The 16216-nt window shown below is 42.6% G+C and overlaps 1 protein-coding gene and 1 long non-coding RNA gene across 2 annotated transcripts; one reads left to right on the forward strand and one right to left on the reverse strand.

Annotated features, from left to right (window-relative positions):
- Positions 1 to 3440: 3440 nt before the first annotated feature.
- Positions 3441 to 5014, forward strand: LOC120436072. The gene is made up of 3 exons (XR_005610101.1): positions 3441 to 3536; positions 4017 to 4852; positions 4946 to 5014. It is a non-coding gene; the product is annotated as an uncharacterized LOC120436072 (long non-coding RNA).
- Positions 4089 to 11214, reverse strand: LOC120436071. Its single transcript, XM_039606412.1, has 6 exons — positions 11005 to 11214; positions 10740 to 10811; positions 9716 to 9787; positions 9311 to 9391; positions 4887 to 5245; positions 4089 to 4752 (listed from the first exon to the last, which is right to left on the reverse strand). The coding sequence occupies exons 1-6, from the start codon at positions 11152 to 11154 to the stop codon at positions 4743 to 4745; spliced, it is 744 nt and encodes a 247-aa protein (XP_039462346.1). The 5' UTR covers positions 11155 to 11214; the 3' UTR covers positions 4089 to 4742.
- Between the last annotated feature and the right edge of the window lie 5002 nt (positions 11215 to 16216).

Raw genomic sequence — 16216 nt, forward strand, 5'->3', positions numbered from 1 at the left:
AGTTGGAGGATACCTTTACAGCTCTGTCTGGATCAGAATGGTTTTCAGTCCTTGACCTTAAATCTGGTTATTATCAGATTGAAATGGAAGAGGCAGACAAGAGCAAAACAGCATTTGTATGTCCACTTGGATTCTATGAGTTCAACAGAATGCCCCAGGGAGTCACAAACGCACCCAGTACCTTCCAACGACTAATGGAAAAGTGCGTGGGAGAAATGAACTTGAAAGAAGTCTTGGTCTTCATTGACGACTTGATCATTTTGCACCAACACTTGAAGAGCATGAGAGGAGACTACTGAAAGTCCTTCACCGTCTGAAGGAATTTGGACTCAAGCTCTCAGTTGAAAAGTGCATGTTCTTCCAGAAAACCGTAAAATACCTGGGGCATGTTGTGTCAAAGGATGGTGTGCAGACAGATCCAGATAAAATCGAGACCCTTAAGTCCTGGCCGGTTCCAAAGACTCTTAAAGAACTCCGCTCTTTCCTGGGTTTCGCAGGATATTACCGCAGGTTCATCCAAGGCTACTCCAACATCGTCAAACCTTTGCATGACCTTACTGCTGGATATCCTCCATCTCAGCGAAAACTCAGAGCCACCATCAAGCGAGACCAATATTTGGATCCTAAGGAACCACTTGCCAGTCGCTGGACTCCTGCATGTCAACAAGCCTTTGACACCATTATCAAAAAACTCACCACAGCACCAGTACTTGCTTTCGTCGATCCCCAGAAGCCTTACCTTCTCCATACAGATGCCAGTTCTGCCGGGCTAGGAGCTATTCTGTACCAGGAGAAGCAAGGACAAAACCAGGTGATTGCCTACGCAAGTCGCGGTCTGTCGAGGTGTGAGTCAAAATATCCAGCTCACAAACTGGAATTTCTGGCTCTCAAGTGGGCTGTTACGGAGAAGTTTCACGACTATCTCTATGGCACCAACTTTACTGTCGTTACTGACAGCAACCCACTCACCTATCTGCTTACCTCTGCTAAATTAGATGCCACCAGTTACCGTTGGCTCTCTGCTCTTTCCACTTTTTCATTCAAAATCATGTACAGAGCTGGTAAGCAAAATCTAGATGCTGATGCTCTCTCTCGCCGGCCACATGGAGACCTCGCCAATGACCAAATGTCCCAAAAGGAGAGGGAGAGAATTCTTCGATTTGCCCAACACCATCTGGATCAGTCTACCTCAATTTCCATCGATCAGCACACGGTCAAAGCCATTTGTGACCGTCAGCTTGTTTATAGCATGGCTGAGAAGACGTCCACCACTGCACTCATTCAGTCACTAACTGCCCATACCGACAGTTTGCCTGACAGCTTCATCAACGACACCCAGTTTGCATCTCCTGTTGTTTCTCAGCTGACAACTGCTGAAATCGCTGAGAGACAGAGGGAAGACCAGACCCTGAGGCATGTCATATTGCTGCTAGAGACTGGGGAAAGTCCACCTCCCATCTTGCGGGATGAACTCCCAGAACTGCCCCTTCTACTCCGAGACCAACATCGCCTGGAGCTCCAAAACGGCATTCTCGTGAGAAGGAGGCAAGTTGGGGACCAGCTCTATTACCAGCTAGTGTTACCTCAGAAATTCCGGGCTGAAGTACTGTCAGAACTGCATGACAAGATGGGTCATTTGGGCATCGAGCGTACTCTTGACCTCGTGCGTCGAAGATTCTACTGGCGAAAAATGGCCAATGATGTGTGGGAATAAAGTGAAGACATGTGAGAGATGCACCAAACGGAAAGCCTTACCTGAAAGAGCAGCACCCCTGGTGAACATTAGAACTTGTCGACCTCTGGAACTGGTTTGCATGGACTTTTTATCACTGGAACCTGACAGGAGCAGAACCAAAGACATCCTTGTAATAACAGATCACTTTACCAAGTACGCTGTCGCTGTCCCCACTCCAAACCAAAAAGCAAAGACCGTCGCCAAATGTCTCTGGGACAATTTCCTGGTTCATTATGGTATCCCAGAAAAGCTCCATAGTGATCAAGGACCAGATTTTGAGTCACGCACAATAAAAGAACTGTGCAAAATGGCTGGGATTCACAAAATCAGAACTACACCATACCATCCACGAGGTAATCCAGTCGAGCGCTTTAACAGAACACTCCTGAATATGCTCGGAACACTCACCACTGAAGAGAAAACTCACTGGAAAGATTTTGTTAAGCCCTGGTCCACGCATACAACTGCACCGGAGTGATGTTACTGGTTACTCACCCTATGAGCTCATGTTTGGTCGACAACCTCGCCTCCCGATTGACTTGGTCTTTGGACTGCCTGTGGACAACAATCAGCCCACTCATTCACAGTATGTCCAGAACCTAAAGTCAAATCTAGAAAAGAGCTACAAAATTGCCATTGGTAATCTGGAGAAGCTCATGGGAAGGAACAAGAGCCGTTTCGACCAACATATCACCCCTCTGAACTGGACGTTGGTGACAGGGTGCTGGTACGTAATGTGAAACTCCGAGGCAAACACAAAATCGCAGACAAATGGGAACCAGACATCTATGTGGTGGTAAAAAGAGCAGACAATATTCCAGTGTACACTCTCCGACCAGAGAACAAACCCAAACCGATTCGTACTCTGCACAGAGATCTCCTCCTGCCATGCGGATTCTTGCCGGATTCCACTGAAACCAACCGAACAACTGTAAAACCAACCAGGAAGCGGTCACTCAACCTTTCTGATGAGGACTGTGCACAACCTCAATCAGAAGATGAGGATGACATAATATCGCATCTATGGTATGATCCTGTCTCAGAGCCTTTGCAATTCACCACTATCCACAATCTGCCAGAACCTTCATCCACCATTCCAGCCACTGAAACTTTACCACCTGATATGCCATTCTGTGAACCTGCTACGCTCCCGTTGCCTCCTCTTGAGCCAGCAGAGAGCGAAACCCTGACTCAGAAACCCCTGTCGAGGAGGAAGCTCCTGATCCTGTGGAATCAGAGGACAGTCTGTCCTCTGCTGAACCTACCAATGATGGATTGCCGACTGAGCCCAGTATCTCCTCTGCTGCTGATCTACCGTCTAGCTCTGACACCTCCAGCTCTGAACTAGAACCTGTGAGGACATCAACTCGGACCAGGAAACCACCAGACCGGTTACAGTACTCTAAGCTTGGTCAGCCCATCTTGAAGAGCATTCAGGCACTTGTCCATGGCTTAACCACCACCTTCACTCATGCACTGGAGGATGAAGAGGACCATCTACTTACTGTCACTGAGCAACCTGTCATCCGGAACCAGCCACCATGTACGGGGACGTACATGAGATCGAGGGGGAACCTGTAACCCATGTCAACTACTCCCTGTCAAATGACTCAAGCCAGCTGATTTGAGGCCCCTCTCCTGATTGGCTCCTTCCACGTCGCGGCAACTATGAATACGGCCGTGGAGGGATACTTCGGTTCGACTCCTGCTGTGGCTGTAAGCTTATGTCGTGTGGAACCGCGTTGGAAAACAAAGCGTTTTTCTCCCGTAAACCCGTCTATAAAATTGTATCACCTCAGCGGTAAGTGTTCTTAACATCTACTAATAACACCCTTTTAGTTGTCAGTAACCAGTCGGCCGTTTTCGCGATTAACAAATGACTTTGTTCGGCGGCGTTCCCACCGCGAAAGCAGAACTCCGGTTCAAAACCGCTGTTTTGAACACTTTTATTTACTTAAGCACTTTAATGGGCTTACTTTGAAACAAAGTGCAATTAAATGATTATTGTTATGTGTTGCCTTGAATTCGGCTATGCTGTCTGTTAGACAGTTGTTTTTCTTTATTGTTGTTTTTGTATTTGTTTGTAGCGAACGCTACTGGAATATATAGATTAAGCTACGTAGCCAAGATGATCACCAATTTAACTGTTGTACATTTGTGATTGATGATGATGATGCTGATGATGATTTGCATTGTTATATAGACTTGCAGAAAAATGTATTTGTTTACCGGTAAACTGAATTGATTTTGATTTACTAATGGATGTTTTTCTGGCCTACAGGTCAGGTTTTTTTTTCCCTTTAAATTGATCTTCTTCATATTGAAGTGGCGAGCCGGTAGGACCATTCTTTGTTTTTTTTTTCCCCCGCTTTGCCGTCTATGGATTACGGACATATTTTTTTTCCCCATTGTATGAAACTGGACCCTAAGGAGGAATACCTTAAAAAGTGAACTTTAAAAAGAAACCGAAAAGGACTCTTAACAAAAGGACTCTTGCACAGAAAATCACAGCAATTGATTTATTATTTGTTACACAATTATTTGATTGTGGGCATTTATTTATGTTGTGTGTTGTATTGATTATTTTGGTCCATTTCCCCTTTCCCCCATTTATTCAATATATTTTTGGTACAAGATACTACAGTCTTTGGTTTCATCATTCACACCATCTAGGCTCCATAAAGAACCATTTCTTCTGCGCGTCAGTCAATAAACTCGTCCATTGCAATAACACTAGCCCTTAAATAACTTTGCGTTACATGTAGCTGTTGCTCCTGTTGCCCGAGTTGACTGTGCAGGCTGTTCATTGTGAGTGCTGACTCTTTTGAAAGAGACAGGCACAAACTCATATCTTGCATACCTGCCTTGATTTTGAAAAAGGTTATGCAGGTGGTTGATCAGGTCATTCACATGAGTGAAAGTGAGCATGACTGCTGTTCCATTTGGCTGGGGTAAACCTGCTGCACTTCTTGAATGTGAATCAAATAATCCATACCTCCCAGATTTGTCACGGAAAACTGCAATGCACAGAGGTGAAACCATGAGCAAAGCATAGTTCACATCTGTTGACAGACATACAAGGCGACTAGCAAGAGGCAACCACCACTCTTTTCTTTGGTAAGTTTTGTCTGCTGCTTTCAGGTATCCATACCTTATGTTGTCCATTTTCACACTGTAGACATTTATGTCAGCATGAACTTCTTTGGGCAGGTCCTCCATGGTCAGATGATCTTGTGTATAACGCCTCTCCTGCTGAAGATTTGTTTTAATCCAACAGTAGAGTGCATCTCCCTGTTCAAGCACCTTATCAAGTCGGGCTGTGTTGAACTGGTGTTCCTCATTAAGGTAGGCCAGGAATGTGAGGGCATTACATGTACACTGATGATTTCGAGAGAATTCTGTGTACCTTTCATCACTTTGACAATGAGTTGCACTGACACACCAGAAGTGCTGAACTGTGTTTCTCTGTAGCTCCTCTGTCAGTAGTTGTTCATTTATGTTGTGGAAAAGCTGATCAAGGAATGGTAAAGATGACATGTTATTGTTTAGTATTTAATGATAAGCATTTCAAAAACATATGCAACTCTTGGTACAATGATGTAAGACATTTTTTAAGTGGCAAGGGTTGTATAAATAAAGATTTTCTTGTAAAGTAACAACATTTTTAACTATGGTAAAACAATGAAGCAATGTTCAGGCAAATTAAGCCAAATTATAGCACTCCTCAAACATATTACAGCATAATCTAAAGATACGCAGCATCAGATAAGCCAGAAAGAGGCAGACAGAAAGAGTGTGACAGGAACAGTGAGAGAGCAGAGGTGGGAAGTAAAAATGACGAATATTTTAGATATCTGTAATTTGCTTGAGTGCTGTTTTTTAATGACCTTTTATAAAGGTCATGTCTGTACTTTCTGCTCCTTCTGCTGAAGCAACGTGACGCCGCTTTTAGATCCGGTGATGGTATGCAGTACAGTGCAGCCAGATCTGAGCTGAAAAGAGGCATCAGAGAAGCCAAGGCAGTGTACAAGAGAAGGATCGAAGACCACTTCAGCAATAACAACTCACGACAGGTATGGCAGGGAGTTCAGCACTTAACCAACTACAAACCTTGCAATACCACGTTGACTGAGGGTAACGCGGGCGCTATGGAGGAGCTGAACCACTTCTTCGCACGCTTTGAGACGAAGGGACCAGAGGCAGCAGCAGCAAAAACATCGGACAGCAGCAGCAGCCCAAGCCTAAAAGTGCAGGAATATGAGGTGAGGCGCACACTGAGGGCAGTGAACCCCAGGAAGGCCGCCGGACCAGATGGGGTAACCGCAAGGGTCCTTAAAGAGTGTGCAGACCAGCTGGCTGGGGTCTTTACTAAGATCTTCAACACTTCACTGTCCCAGTCCTGCATCCCACTGTGCCTGAAGTCAGCCACAATTGTCCCACTGCCAAAGCGTACTAACATTAGCAGCCTCAACGACTACCGACCAGTTGCTCTAACACCTGTTATAATGAAGTGCTTTGAGAAACTGGTCCGACGTCACATCATGTCCTGCTTGCCACCCACACTCGACCCGCTCCAGTTTGCATACAGAGGTAACAGATCAACTGAAGACGCCATTATTACAACGCTCCACACCACCATCTCTCACCTGGAAGTGCAGGGCCGTTATGCCAGGCTGCTCTTTGTTGACTTTAGCTCTGCTTTCAATACGATACTCCCGGACAGACTAATAGTTAAACTGCTGGAAATCGGACTTCCTTCTACCACCTGCCGCTGGATCAGAGACTTCCTCTCAGACCGTGTACAGAGAGTTAGAGTGGGGCCTCATCTTTCCTCAGCCCTCAGCCTTAACACCGGCTCCCCACAAGGCTGTGTACTGAGTCCCCTACTGTACACTCTGTACACACATGACTGTGTTAGTACCCACCCAGACAACGCAGTCATCAAGTTTGCAGATGATACCACCGTGGTGGGGCTCATCTCTGGGGGAGATGAGACGGCGTACAGAGCTGAAGTTCAGAGGCTGTCAGATTGGTGTGTAGATAACAACCTGGACCTCAATACCAACAAGACAAAAGAACTTGTTGTTGATTTCAGAAGGAGGAAGTCTGAGCTGCAGCCTGTCAGCATCAACGGGAGAGTGTGTGAAAGGGTCTCCAGTTTCAAGTTTCTGGGTGTGCACATAGACACAGACCTCCAATGGAGCTCAAACACCTCTGCAGTTTTAAAGAAGGCCCAACAGCGTCTCCACTTTCTGAGAATCCTCAGAAAAATGGACCTGAAGAAGGAGCTGCTGACCGTCTTCTACCGCTGCTCCATTGAAAGTGTGCTGACATATTGCATCAGTGTGTGGTTCTCCAGCTGCACCGCAGCACACAGAAAGGCACTCCAGAGGGTCATCAATATGGCCCAAAAAATCATTGGACATCCTCTTCCCTCCCTGAAGGACCTGTACAGCACTCGCTGTCTCAAGAGGGCACGCAGCATCCTACGGGACTGCACACACCCAGGACACCGGGTGTTTAAGCTGCTGCCGTCTGGCAGGAGGTTCAGGCTGCTGAGGTCCCGAACGAATAGACTCAAGGACAGCTTTTACAACAGGGCAATAGCCCTAGTCAATGCAAATAGCTAAACTTGACTGGCTACCTACCTGGACTTACCGTTAACAACGGTAAAAACAGTAATAATAATAATAATATTTATATTTATAACAAGGTGCAATAATAATTAATGTGCAATAATAACAGTAATACAAATACACTTCTTCTTCTTCTTCTTCTTCTTCTTCTTTTTAACTAAGTTATTATACTGTGTTGTGTTGTTTGTGTTGCGTTGTGATGTGTCGTATCGTGTCATGTTGTGTTGTGTTACATGGTTGGTTGTTGCCGACGTAGGACAGTTTTCCAATTTCATTGTACTAGTGTACTATGTATGACTGTGCAATGACAATAAAGAGTTATCTTATCTTATCTTATCTTGTCTTCTATTTTCAAAGCAGTTAATTACTTTCCATATAACACATTAGCTGTTTCCTAAAATGTTGGCTGCATCCTTCGGAGGACCCGGCCTTCGCGGTCTATGTGGGCTGGGTCCTTCGAAGACCGAGAAGGCCGGAAGTACGAGGCTGTGAAATTGGACGGTCTAGCCTGCAGATTTGCGTCACCACTGTCTTGGTGGAGTTTAATAAACTTGGCTGTCCTTGCTATCTAAAATATAACAGGACACTGGCGTAAATTCTCGACCATCTTACACTTCTGTTTAATCAGTTTTCTGTTTGACGTTTATTCAGCTGTGTGAAAATCCTGGAGGAACCCACCCGATGGATTAATAAAGTTTTATTTAATCTAATAACTTTGATCTCAGCCAAACCGATTTACTCCGGAACAAATAAAACACCGAAAATAGGCAAACAATTATATTTTTAAGTTATCCGAGTGACTTGTATATCATGTTTAACCTGAGTAGCGAAAGAGTGAGGGTCTGAAAACGATGAATTTGGGAGTCTGCTGCTCTCGCTGGCTGGAGTGACCATTGACCCCCCACGGCTTGCTATCGAGCGGGTGGGTAACAGACGTCTCCGAAAACGTTGGCGCACTTTTGCAAATATATGATGTCTTGATAAACCCAGCAGATATTTGTAATTTACACAGCTACTTTCTCGCCTGAAAATATTTTAAGTTTATTTTGTGACCCAGAAAGATTAATAAGACAAATTTAAACTCAGTAGCGACCGCCATTGTTGGCAGCTGAAATTTGACTGGGCCGCGCTATGAATTCTGGGATATGGTGGGCCAAAAAGGACACACCCGACCCATCCTTCAAATTCGGGAAAATGAAGGACGGATTTGTCGACCACATTTGAACGAGTCGACGAATTGGGACAGCCTTCGTCTCCTGGTTGTGACGTAATCGTAAGCGGCCTTCGGAGGATGCAGCCGACGTTTTGGAACACAGCTTTTATTTTAGGTTTCTGCGGGCCTTCAAACATCAACTAAATTGCAGCCTAAATACAAACATATGAAAGGAAATCATGTTTACGTATTATTTGTAAGAGGATCTCAGATGCTCTTAAATCAGATGTAATTCATTCACTGATTTCAGATTAAACCAGATGGTTCTGTACATGTGACATAAAAACACGTTTCATAGTTGTGTCACGTTTTGTAAAGAAATTACACAAAATTCAGTAACAGGTTAAATGTGATAGAAACAAAATACATTGACATTCATCTTGATAAAAGATGAGTGTCACAAAGCCATGTTTGTATTTAATTGCACTGCTTTTCACTGTGGATGTCAATTTATCTGAACCTTTAAGTATAAAATGGTATAAAAGTTTTTTCTGAACAATATATGTAGAAATAGATAAAGAAACAGACATAAATAGCTGTTGAGATGTCTGCATGTTAGGAATCTGATGAAAGAAATTGACAAATGTACATGTTTAGTCTAACATTTTAGTATATTTAGTACCAGTTAGCAAGCATACTTAAGGTGAAAGACTAAATATCAACCCCAGTGATTATACAGCAAACATCACATGTATACCAATTGGTTATAGACATTTGTGGGCATACCTTTTTAGGTGGAGAATTTGATGCCGTGTGGAAATCATCAGTTGCCCAGACTCGTTTTGCTGGTGGACGAGTGTCTGAAATCTGATAATACAGTTGATCAAAATTAGAAAACCTACTAACAGATTTGAAATAGAGTGTAACACTGGATACTTTAAAGAAAACATGAAACGGTAGCGGTTACTAAACTTACAAAGCAATAAAGAAAAATTCCAGCTGTTTGCATAACTACTAAGAAATTTGAAAGTGAGTGTAACTGTAGAAACTTTAAGAAAACTAACAGAAGCGATACAACAAAATTCTTACTGTTTGCATAATGCTAACATGTAACCATATGTCTTTAACATTTAATGGTAATGTAACTGTCCACTATAAAACCTTAATGGAGGAATACTGTTTTAAATTTACCTTGCTGCCTGGAGGACATAAGGAGGTGGGTCTATTCTCCGTTTCCAAGGACAAGCTGGCTGGTGCTGTCTGCTAACCCAGGAAAAACAGTATATAATGTTAAGACATTAAGTGACCTGACACTTTAATTTCACTTTAAAATGCAATGCATGGCATGGACTGGTATGCCAGTTGGGTAACATTACAAGACAGAAATGGTCAACTGTATGGGTAAGTGTTATAAAAATATATTGTATGTGCTCACTACCACATCAGAATTACCTGTTCAGAGCTATAAAATAAAAAAACCAGTTGTCATATTCGTCTTTTGTTTTGAATAGAAATTAGAGAAAATTGAGTTAGCAAACATGCTTTAAGTGAAAGACTACATATCAACTGTGGTTATAGACACCAAAGATCAGATATATACAGACTGGTTATACACATGGGTGGGTAGGGCTGCTCAATTAATCTAATTTTAACAGAAATTACGATCTAGGCTTTCAATGATCATTAAAAAGGACTGAGCCGATTATTAGCACCTCCCTCGTGCTTTACTCTCGCGTTGCTCCGTGTGGGAAATCGAGCGCACCTCTCTGCATTTCGAACACGGGTCACAACAATAGGAGCTAACAGAGGGCAGCTCGGAAAGCTAAGCAGAAGTTATTTGGAGAGGAGAGTGACTGCCGTTGGTTGAAAAGAGGTAAAAAAACAAAAACAAAAAACAAACAAAACCCTTCAGTGGTGTGGAAACATTATGTGTTCGCAGAGTCAGACGTGGATCAAATAGACATAGTGTGTAAACTTTGCTACAATGTCGTAGCTGCACCACAGAGCAACACTGCAAAGTTCACTAAACATAGATGTTTACATTTGTCATTTATTTTTTATATTGCAAACATTTACACGGTTATCAGTATGTGCACACTATTTTATACTATTTTTTTGACAATCTTTAAAGCCATCATTCAATACATTGTTATTGTTAAATAAATATCGTCAAATAATCGAGATCTCAATTTCAGTGAAAATAATGGTGATTTACCTTGATACCTGGGGAACATAAGGAGGTGGGTCTATCCTGTGTTTCCAAGGATAACCTGGCTGGTGCTGTCTGCTAACCCAGGAAAAGGAGTATAGAAGACATTAAGTGACCTGACACATTCATTTCATTTAAATGCTCTGCACTGTTATGCCAGTTGTGTGACGTTATAACAAAAAAATTCTAAACTGTATGGGTAAGTGTTCTTAACTGTCTCAAACGTGTTTCGAAAACTGTTCAACTGTGATCACTACCATATCTTCATTACCTGGACAGATGGAAAACTACTGACTGCCTCATCTTGGTTGTGGCCAGTGAGCATTGGGACAGCAGGATCGACCAGGTCAAGTGGTTTCCAGCGCTTCTTTTGTGCCTGGGATCTTTTATTTTTTCTCGGCATCTGGTAGAATGTCAGCATAAAAACAGAATATTAATTGTTGGCATTTCAACCATGTGATCAGACCCAGCTTTCATTATAAGTCAAGCATAATAACCAGGTAGCTGCATTGGTAGCCAAAAGACTTTACACTGAAGTAAATGGACAAACAGTAAACGAATAAAAAATTCTGATGTATACCAGCAATTTGTTATTTTAACCCTCTGGTACATTGATAGACAAGATAAATATAAAAACAAAAAAAAAATCTCTCTTTTCTTTAAATAGACATATTGATAGTGTCAGTACCTGGTCTTAAGGCTTTGTTAAGTAAAGTTACATAAGAGTTTGTATATTGTAATTGGGAAAGTGATTACCTTGAAAGTTGGGAGGCAGAATTGTTGACCACGACAGTTAATCCGTTTTGGTGTACAGTAATTGGGAAAGTAATTACCTTGCAAAGCTGGGAGGCAGTGTTGTTGTTGGGGCGCTGGTAGAATGCCAGCAGCAAGCAAACCCAGATGTTCACAGCTCACAGTTACCACTTCAAACTTTTCAAGCAAATCTTACAAGAACATTTGGCAAAGTGATTGGCTTGCAAACCTAGGAGACAGTCTTCTTGCCCACAACAGTTTTGTTATAGAGTAATTGGAAAATTGGGTACCTTGCAAGGCTGACAGGCAGTCTCGTTGCTGGGGCTCTGGCAGAATGCCAGCAGGAAGCAGACCCAGATGTTCACAGCTCCTACTTAACACCTTAAACTTTGCAAACAAATCTCACAACAACAATTAGCAAACTGATTGGCTTGTAAAGCTGAAATGTAGCCTTGTACTGTCTGGTTTAAATTTCCTACTGAGAGACAAAGAGGAACTTTACTGTTTGGAAGGGAGTAAAAACACTGTACCATCTAATCTTAAAAGTTTGAATTACAAACAACAAGTCTGGATTAAAATGGCATCCAGCGCTAAACACACCTATTTTCTAGATATCAGCTGAACACACACAGAGAAAATATAAGGGGGGGGGGGCACTTACCTTGGCTGAAGCAAGAGTTGAGGTATTAAAGGCTGCTGTAGTTAACGCCTTATAAAGACAGACAAAGAGAGGTGTGAAACGCGACTACAACGCAGCTATTGTTTCGGACACGGTGAGAGTCACATCTTAAAAGTTTTAATTACAAACAATACCACTGGAATAAAATCACAGTCATTTTGTAGATATCAGCGTGAAGACACAGAAAATACCTTTAAAAGTAAATCACTTTCAAAATCAATTTCAAACCGGGAGACGCTTAATATCCGCTAACTAGCCAGCAACAAAACACCACGAGACAAAGAGAGGTGTGAAACCCGACTACAATGAAGCTATTTTTTGAGAGTCACATCTTAAAAGTTTCAATTACAAACGATACCACTGGAATAAAATGACAGTCATTTTGTAGATATCAGCGTCAAGACACAGAAAAGCACTTTCAAAGGTCAATTTCCAAACCGGAGGAGGGACAGAAACGCTTGCCTTAGCTGACTATCCGCTAACTGGCTTTAGCATCGTGCCGAATATGCCGAAACAAAGAAATCGATAAAGAAACACATAAAAAAAAAAATCACTTTCAAAGCTAAATTGCAAACCAGAGACAGAGATACGCTTACCTTGTCATAGTAAATCACTTTCAAAATCAATTTCAAACCTTCAAACCGGAAGACGCTTAATATCCGCTAACTAGCCAGCAACAAAACACCACGAGACAAAGAGAGGTGTGAAACCCGACTACAATGAAGCTATTTTTTGAGAGTCGCATCTTAAAAGTTTCAATTACAAACGATACCACTGGAATAAAATGACAGTCATTTTGTAGATATCAGCGTCAAGACACAGAAAAGCACTTTCAAAGGTCAATTTCCAAACCGGAGGAGAGACAGAAACGCTTGCCTTAGCTGACTATCCGCTAACTGGCTTTAGCATCGTGCCGAATGTGCCGAAACAAAGAAATTGATAAAGAAACACATAAAAAAATCATTTTCAAAGCTAAATTTCAAACCAGAGAAAGAGAGATACACTTACCGTGTAAAAGCTTACGGTGTGTCTTAGTAAACACTTCAGAAAATCACTGTAAGTTCAAGTCCAAAGCAGAGTAGGGGGGAAAGACGCGTTACCGGTGAAACGATAGCGTTGTCTTAGAAAATCATGTCTACGGTCAATTTCAAAGCGGAGGAGGGGTGAAGAGACGCGTGTCGTTGAGTGTCGTCATTGCGTAGTGTCGTCATACGCTAGCGGTGCTAGCGGCGCTAGCTAGCTAGCCGGCTATCAGCAACACGTAAGAGAACTGTCGTTAATATGGGATGTCTTGATAAAACAATCAGATATTTGAAGTTTACACACCTACATTCTCGCCTGAAAATACCTTAAAAGTTTATTTTGTGACCTAGAAACACGAATAAAAGACATATAAAACGAAGTGGTGGCCGCCATTGTTTACTCTGCAGAGGCGTGCTATGAATTGTGGGATATGGAGTTTCCGGCCCAAGCATAAACTTTTTTGGCTGTACTACTCCGGGTATACCACTAGAGAGAGCCAACACACCACAAATGAAGTCTGTTTCTATGGTGCCAAAAGCAGAATCTTTCTCAGGAGCCTAGAAATTGGCCTAAATTTGCACTAAAATCTAAATATTTCAAAAACTATAAAAGTCATAAACACCAAAAGTCATACCATACTAGCCCAGCTCCAGCCGCTCAAAATGATGTAACATATGTACCCCTATTGTCAAAACTGTTTGGCAGAGGAGCGCGGGAAAATTTTCACTAAAATATTAATATTTAAAAAACTATAATAGTCATAAACACCAAAAGTCATAGCACACCATTCCAGATCCAGCCGCACAAAATGAGGTAACATATATGAAGCTTTTCTCAAAACTGCGGGGCGTGATACGTGCCGAAATTTAGGCGGAAGATGGAGAATAATAACTAGAAAGCGAAAATTTCAGAAGAAATTTTATGTGTGCCTATGCCGCTGCTAATCACTGTAGTTTGCCATTCATACGGCTACAGAGAGCAAAACTCAGAAGAGCAGCCATTCTCCACCATGAACTATGGTAAAAACAAACACCGCTCACGCTTCACAGATGACAGCTTACAGTTTTGTGTAAAGATGAAGTTACTTTGTACAGCGCCGATTTGCAGACGCTGTGCACACAGGTTCATGAGCAGAAGTCCCATTGTACCACGGCAGACCACAATGTTTGCATGAACACACTTTGAAGCATTACATTATAGACCACTTTTCACACATGCATTCACTTTTTGTTTTTGTTATTTTTACAGTGTTCTGAATTATGAACAATGGTCTACAGCCAATCCTGTGTATTATTATACAAACTTTGGTTGTGAGATTCAGATAACTATTTAATAAAAGCTAAATATTTTATATGAGAGTAAGAAAGAAAAGTATATCTTTGTGTCCACCTTTCTCTGTTAATGCCCTAGCTCCCCCTAAAAGCTTTGCTAGATCCGCCCCTGCACAGTTACCAGCTGTCAGCTACACAAAAAGGAGCTTGGTCTTTGTCTCTCAGAAACAACTCATAACTTCCCTTCAACTCATTCATGTCACCTAAAGTGTAAACCTGTTTCTCCATCACCAGTTCAGCTCTGATGATTCAGTAAGGACATCTCCTGATTTCATCTTCATGCTCCAGCAAACATCAGCTGATACTAGAAATTAAAATCAAAAGAATTCTAATAACAGCTGATCAAGTTTAAACGTGCTGCTGTTGTTTAGCGCGATAAATAAGAGCGAACAGCCGATCATTGATCAGTTTCATGATTGACGTTTCAACACGCGAGAGAATGACAGGGGAGGCTTCGTAACGACAGAATAAATCATAATGTTTTCTCTGAATGTGGGACGATTCCGTTTATGCGGCACGGCAACTCTATGAACTAACCCTAATGAATAAAATAAAGTCCAACGTCAGTAACTTAGTGCGCACACAGCTGTATATAAACTCCCGTGGCATTACGATTGTAAAGGTCAACGAAAATAAATTACACCTAAACTCGGTTTATATCTGACCCAAATAGAGTGCAGTTCATAACTTCTTACCTGAAATTCAGTTCACCTCACGCTCCTGCCTTCGGTTTCCAGCATCATCGGCCCATATAAACGAAAAATAAGTCCAGCTAAAACACATACTGTCGGCGAAGCGACCGGTGCTGACACGAGTTTCACCCGCCTCAATATAAGCCAAGCCTGGGTGCTTTTTCACGAAGGGTCGCTAGCGGCGCGAGCTAACTATGCTAGCGGCGCTAGCTAGCTAGCCGACTATCAGCAACACATAAGAGAACTGCTGCTAAATAAACTACACCTAAACTCGGTTTATATCTGACCCAAATAGAGTGCAGGTCATAACTTCTTACCTGAAATTCAGTTCACCTCACGCTCCTGCCTTCGCTTTCCCTGATCCACGATTGACCTCCGCGTTAGCAAACACCGGTCGATCGGCGGTCGCGGCATGTCCTTTCTGTCACACAACGGTGGATAGCTGCCCACTGTTGTAGCTCCGCATTATAGCACCACCAAACAACTCAGTTATTTTTTCCACATCCAGCTGTAACTCCGATTCTGTGCGAGCATTTGCGAGAGACCGGGAGGTGAAAGGAGAGAGAGTCCCTCGCTGTCCATTTGCAGCCAAGTCGCGGCAGCTAGCTAGGTAGCCGGCTAGCTGTCAGGCAGGACCGAGGTTGTCAGAGCATTGTCGCTAATATGGGATGTCTTGATAAAACAAGCAGATATTTGAAGTTTACACACCTACATTCTCGCCTGAAAATATCTTAAAAGTTTATTTTGTGACCTAGAAACACTAATAAAAGACATATAAAACGAAGTGGTGGCCGCCATTGTTTAACTCGGCAGAGGTGTGCTATGAATTGTGGGATATGGAGTTTTCCACCAAGCATAGAAGCCATTGTGTTTACCGTAACTATTCAATGGTTCGCGCAACCTTAAAACCTCCAATGGTTCCTGAAAGCAGCGAGGCTGTGCGCGCCATTGATATTGTCGTCATTACGGTATCCAAATAAGGGTAGACAGGCTGTACCACTCCCG

Source organism: Oreochromis aureus, linkage group 23, assembly GCF_013358895.1.
Source record: "Oreochromis aureus strain Israel breed Guangdong linkage group 23, ZZ_aureus, whole genome shotgun sequence".
NCBI classification, from domain to species: domain Eukaryota; kingdom Metazoa; phylum Chordata; class Actinopteri; order Cichliformes; family Cichlidae; genus Oreochromis; species Oreochromis aureus.

What these genes read in the sequence shown, in the direction of transcription:
- LOC120436071 (XM_039606412.1), bottom strand. Translation starts at nt 11,154, where the DNA reads ATGCTGACATTCTACCAGATGCCGAGAAAAAATAAAAGATCCCAGGCA. An exon ending in GTAGTTTTCCATCTGTCCAG is followed by an intron (nt 10,812 to 11,004) that starts GTAATGAAGATA and finishes TTCCTGGGTTAG; the next exon opens with CAGACAGCACCAGCCAGGTT. An exon ending in TATGTTCCCCAGGTATCAAG is followed by an intron (nt 9,788 to 10,739) that starts GTAAATCACCAT and finishes TTCCTGGGTTAG; the next exon opens with CAGACAGCACCAGCCAGCTT.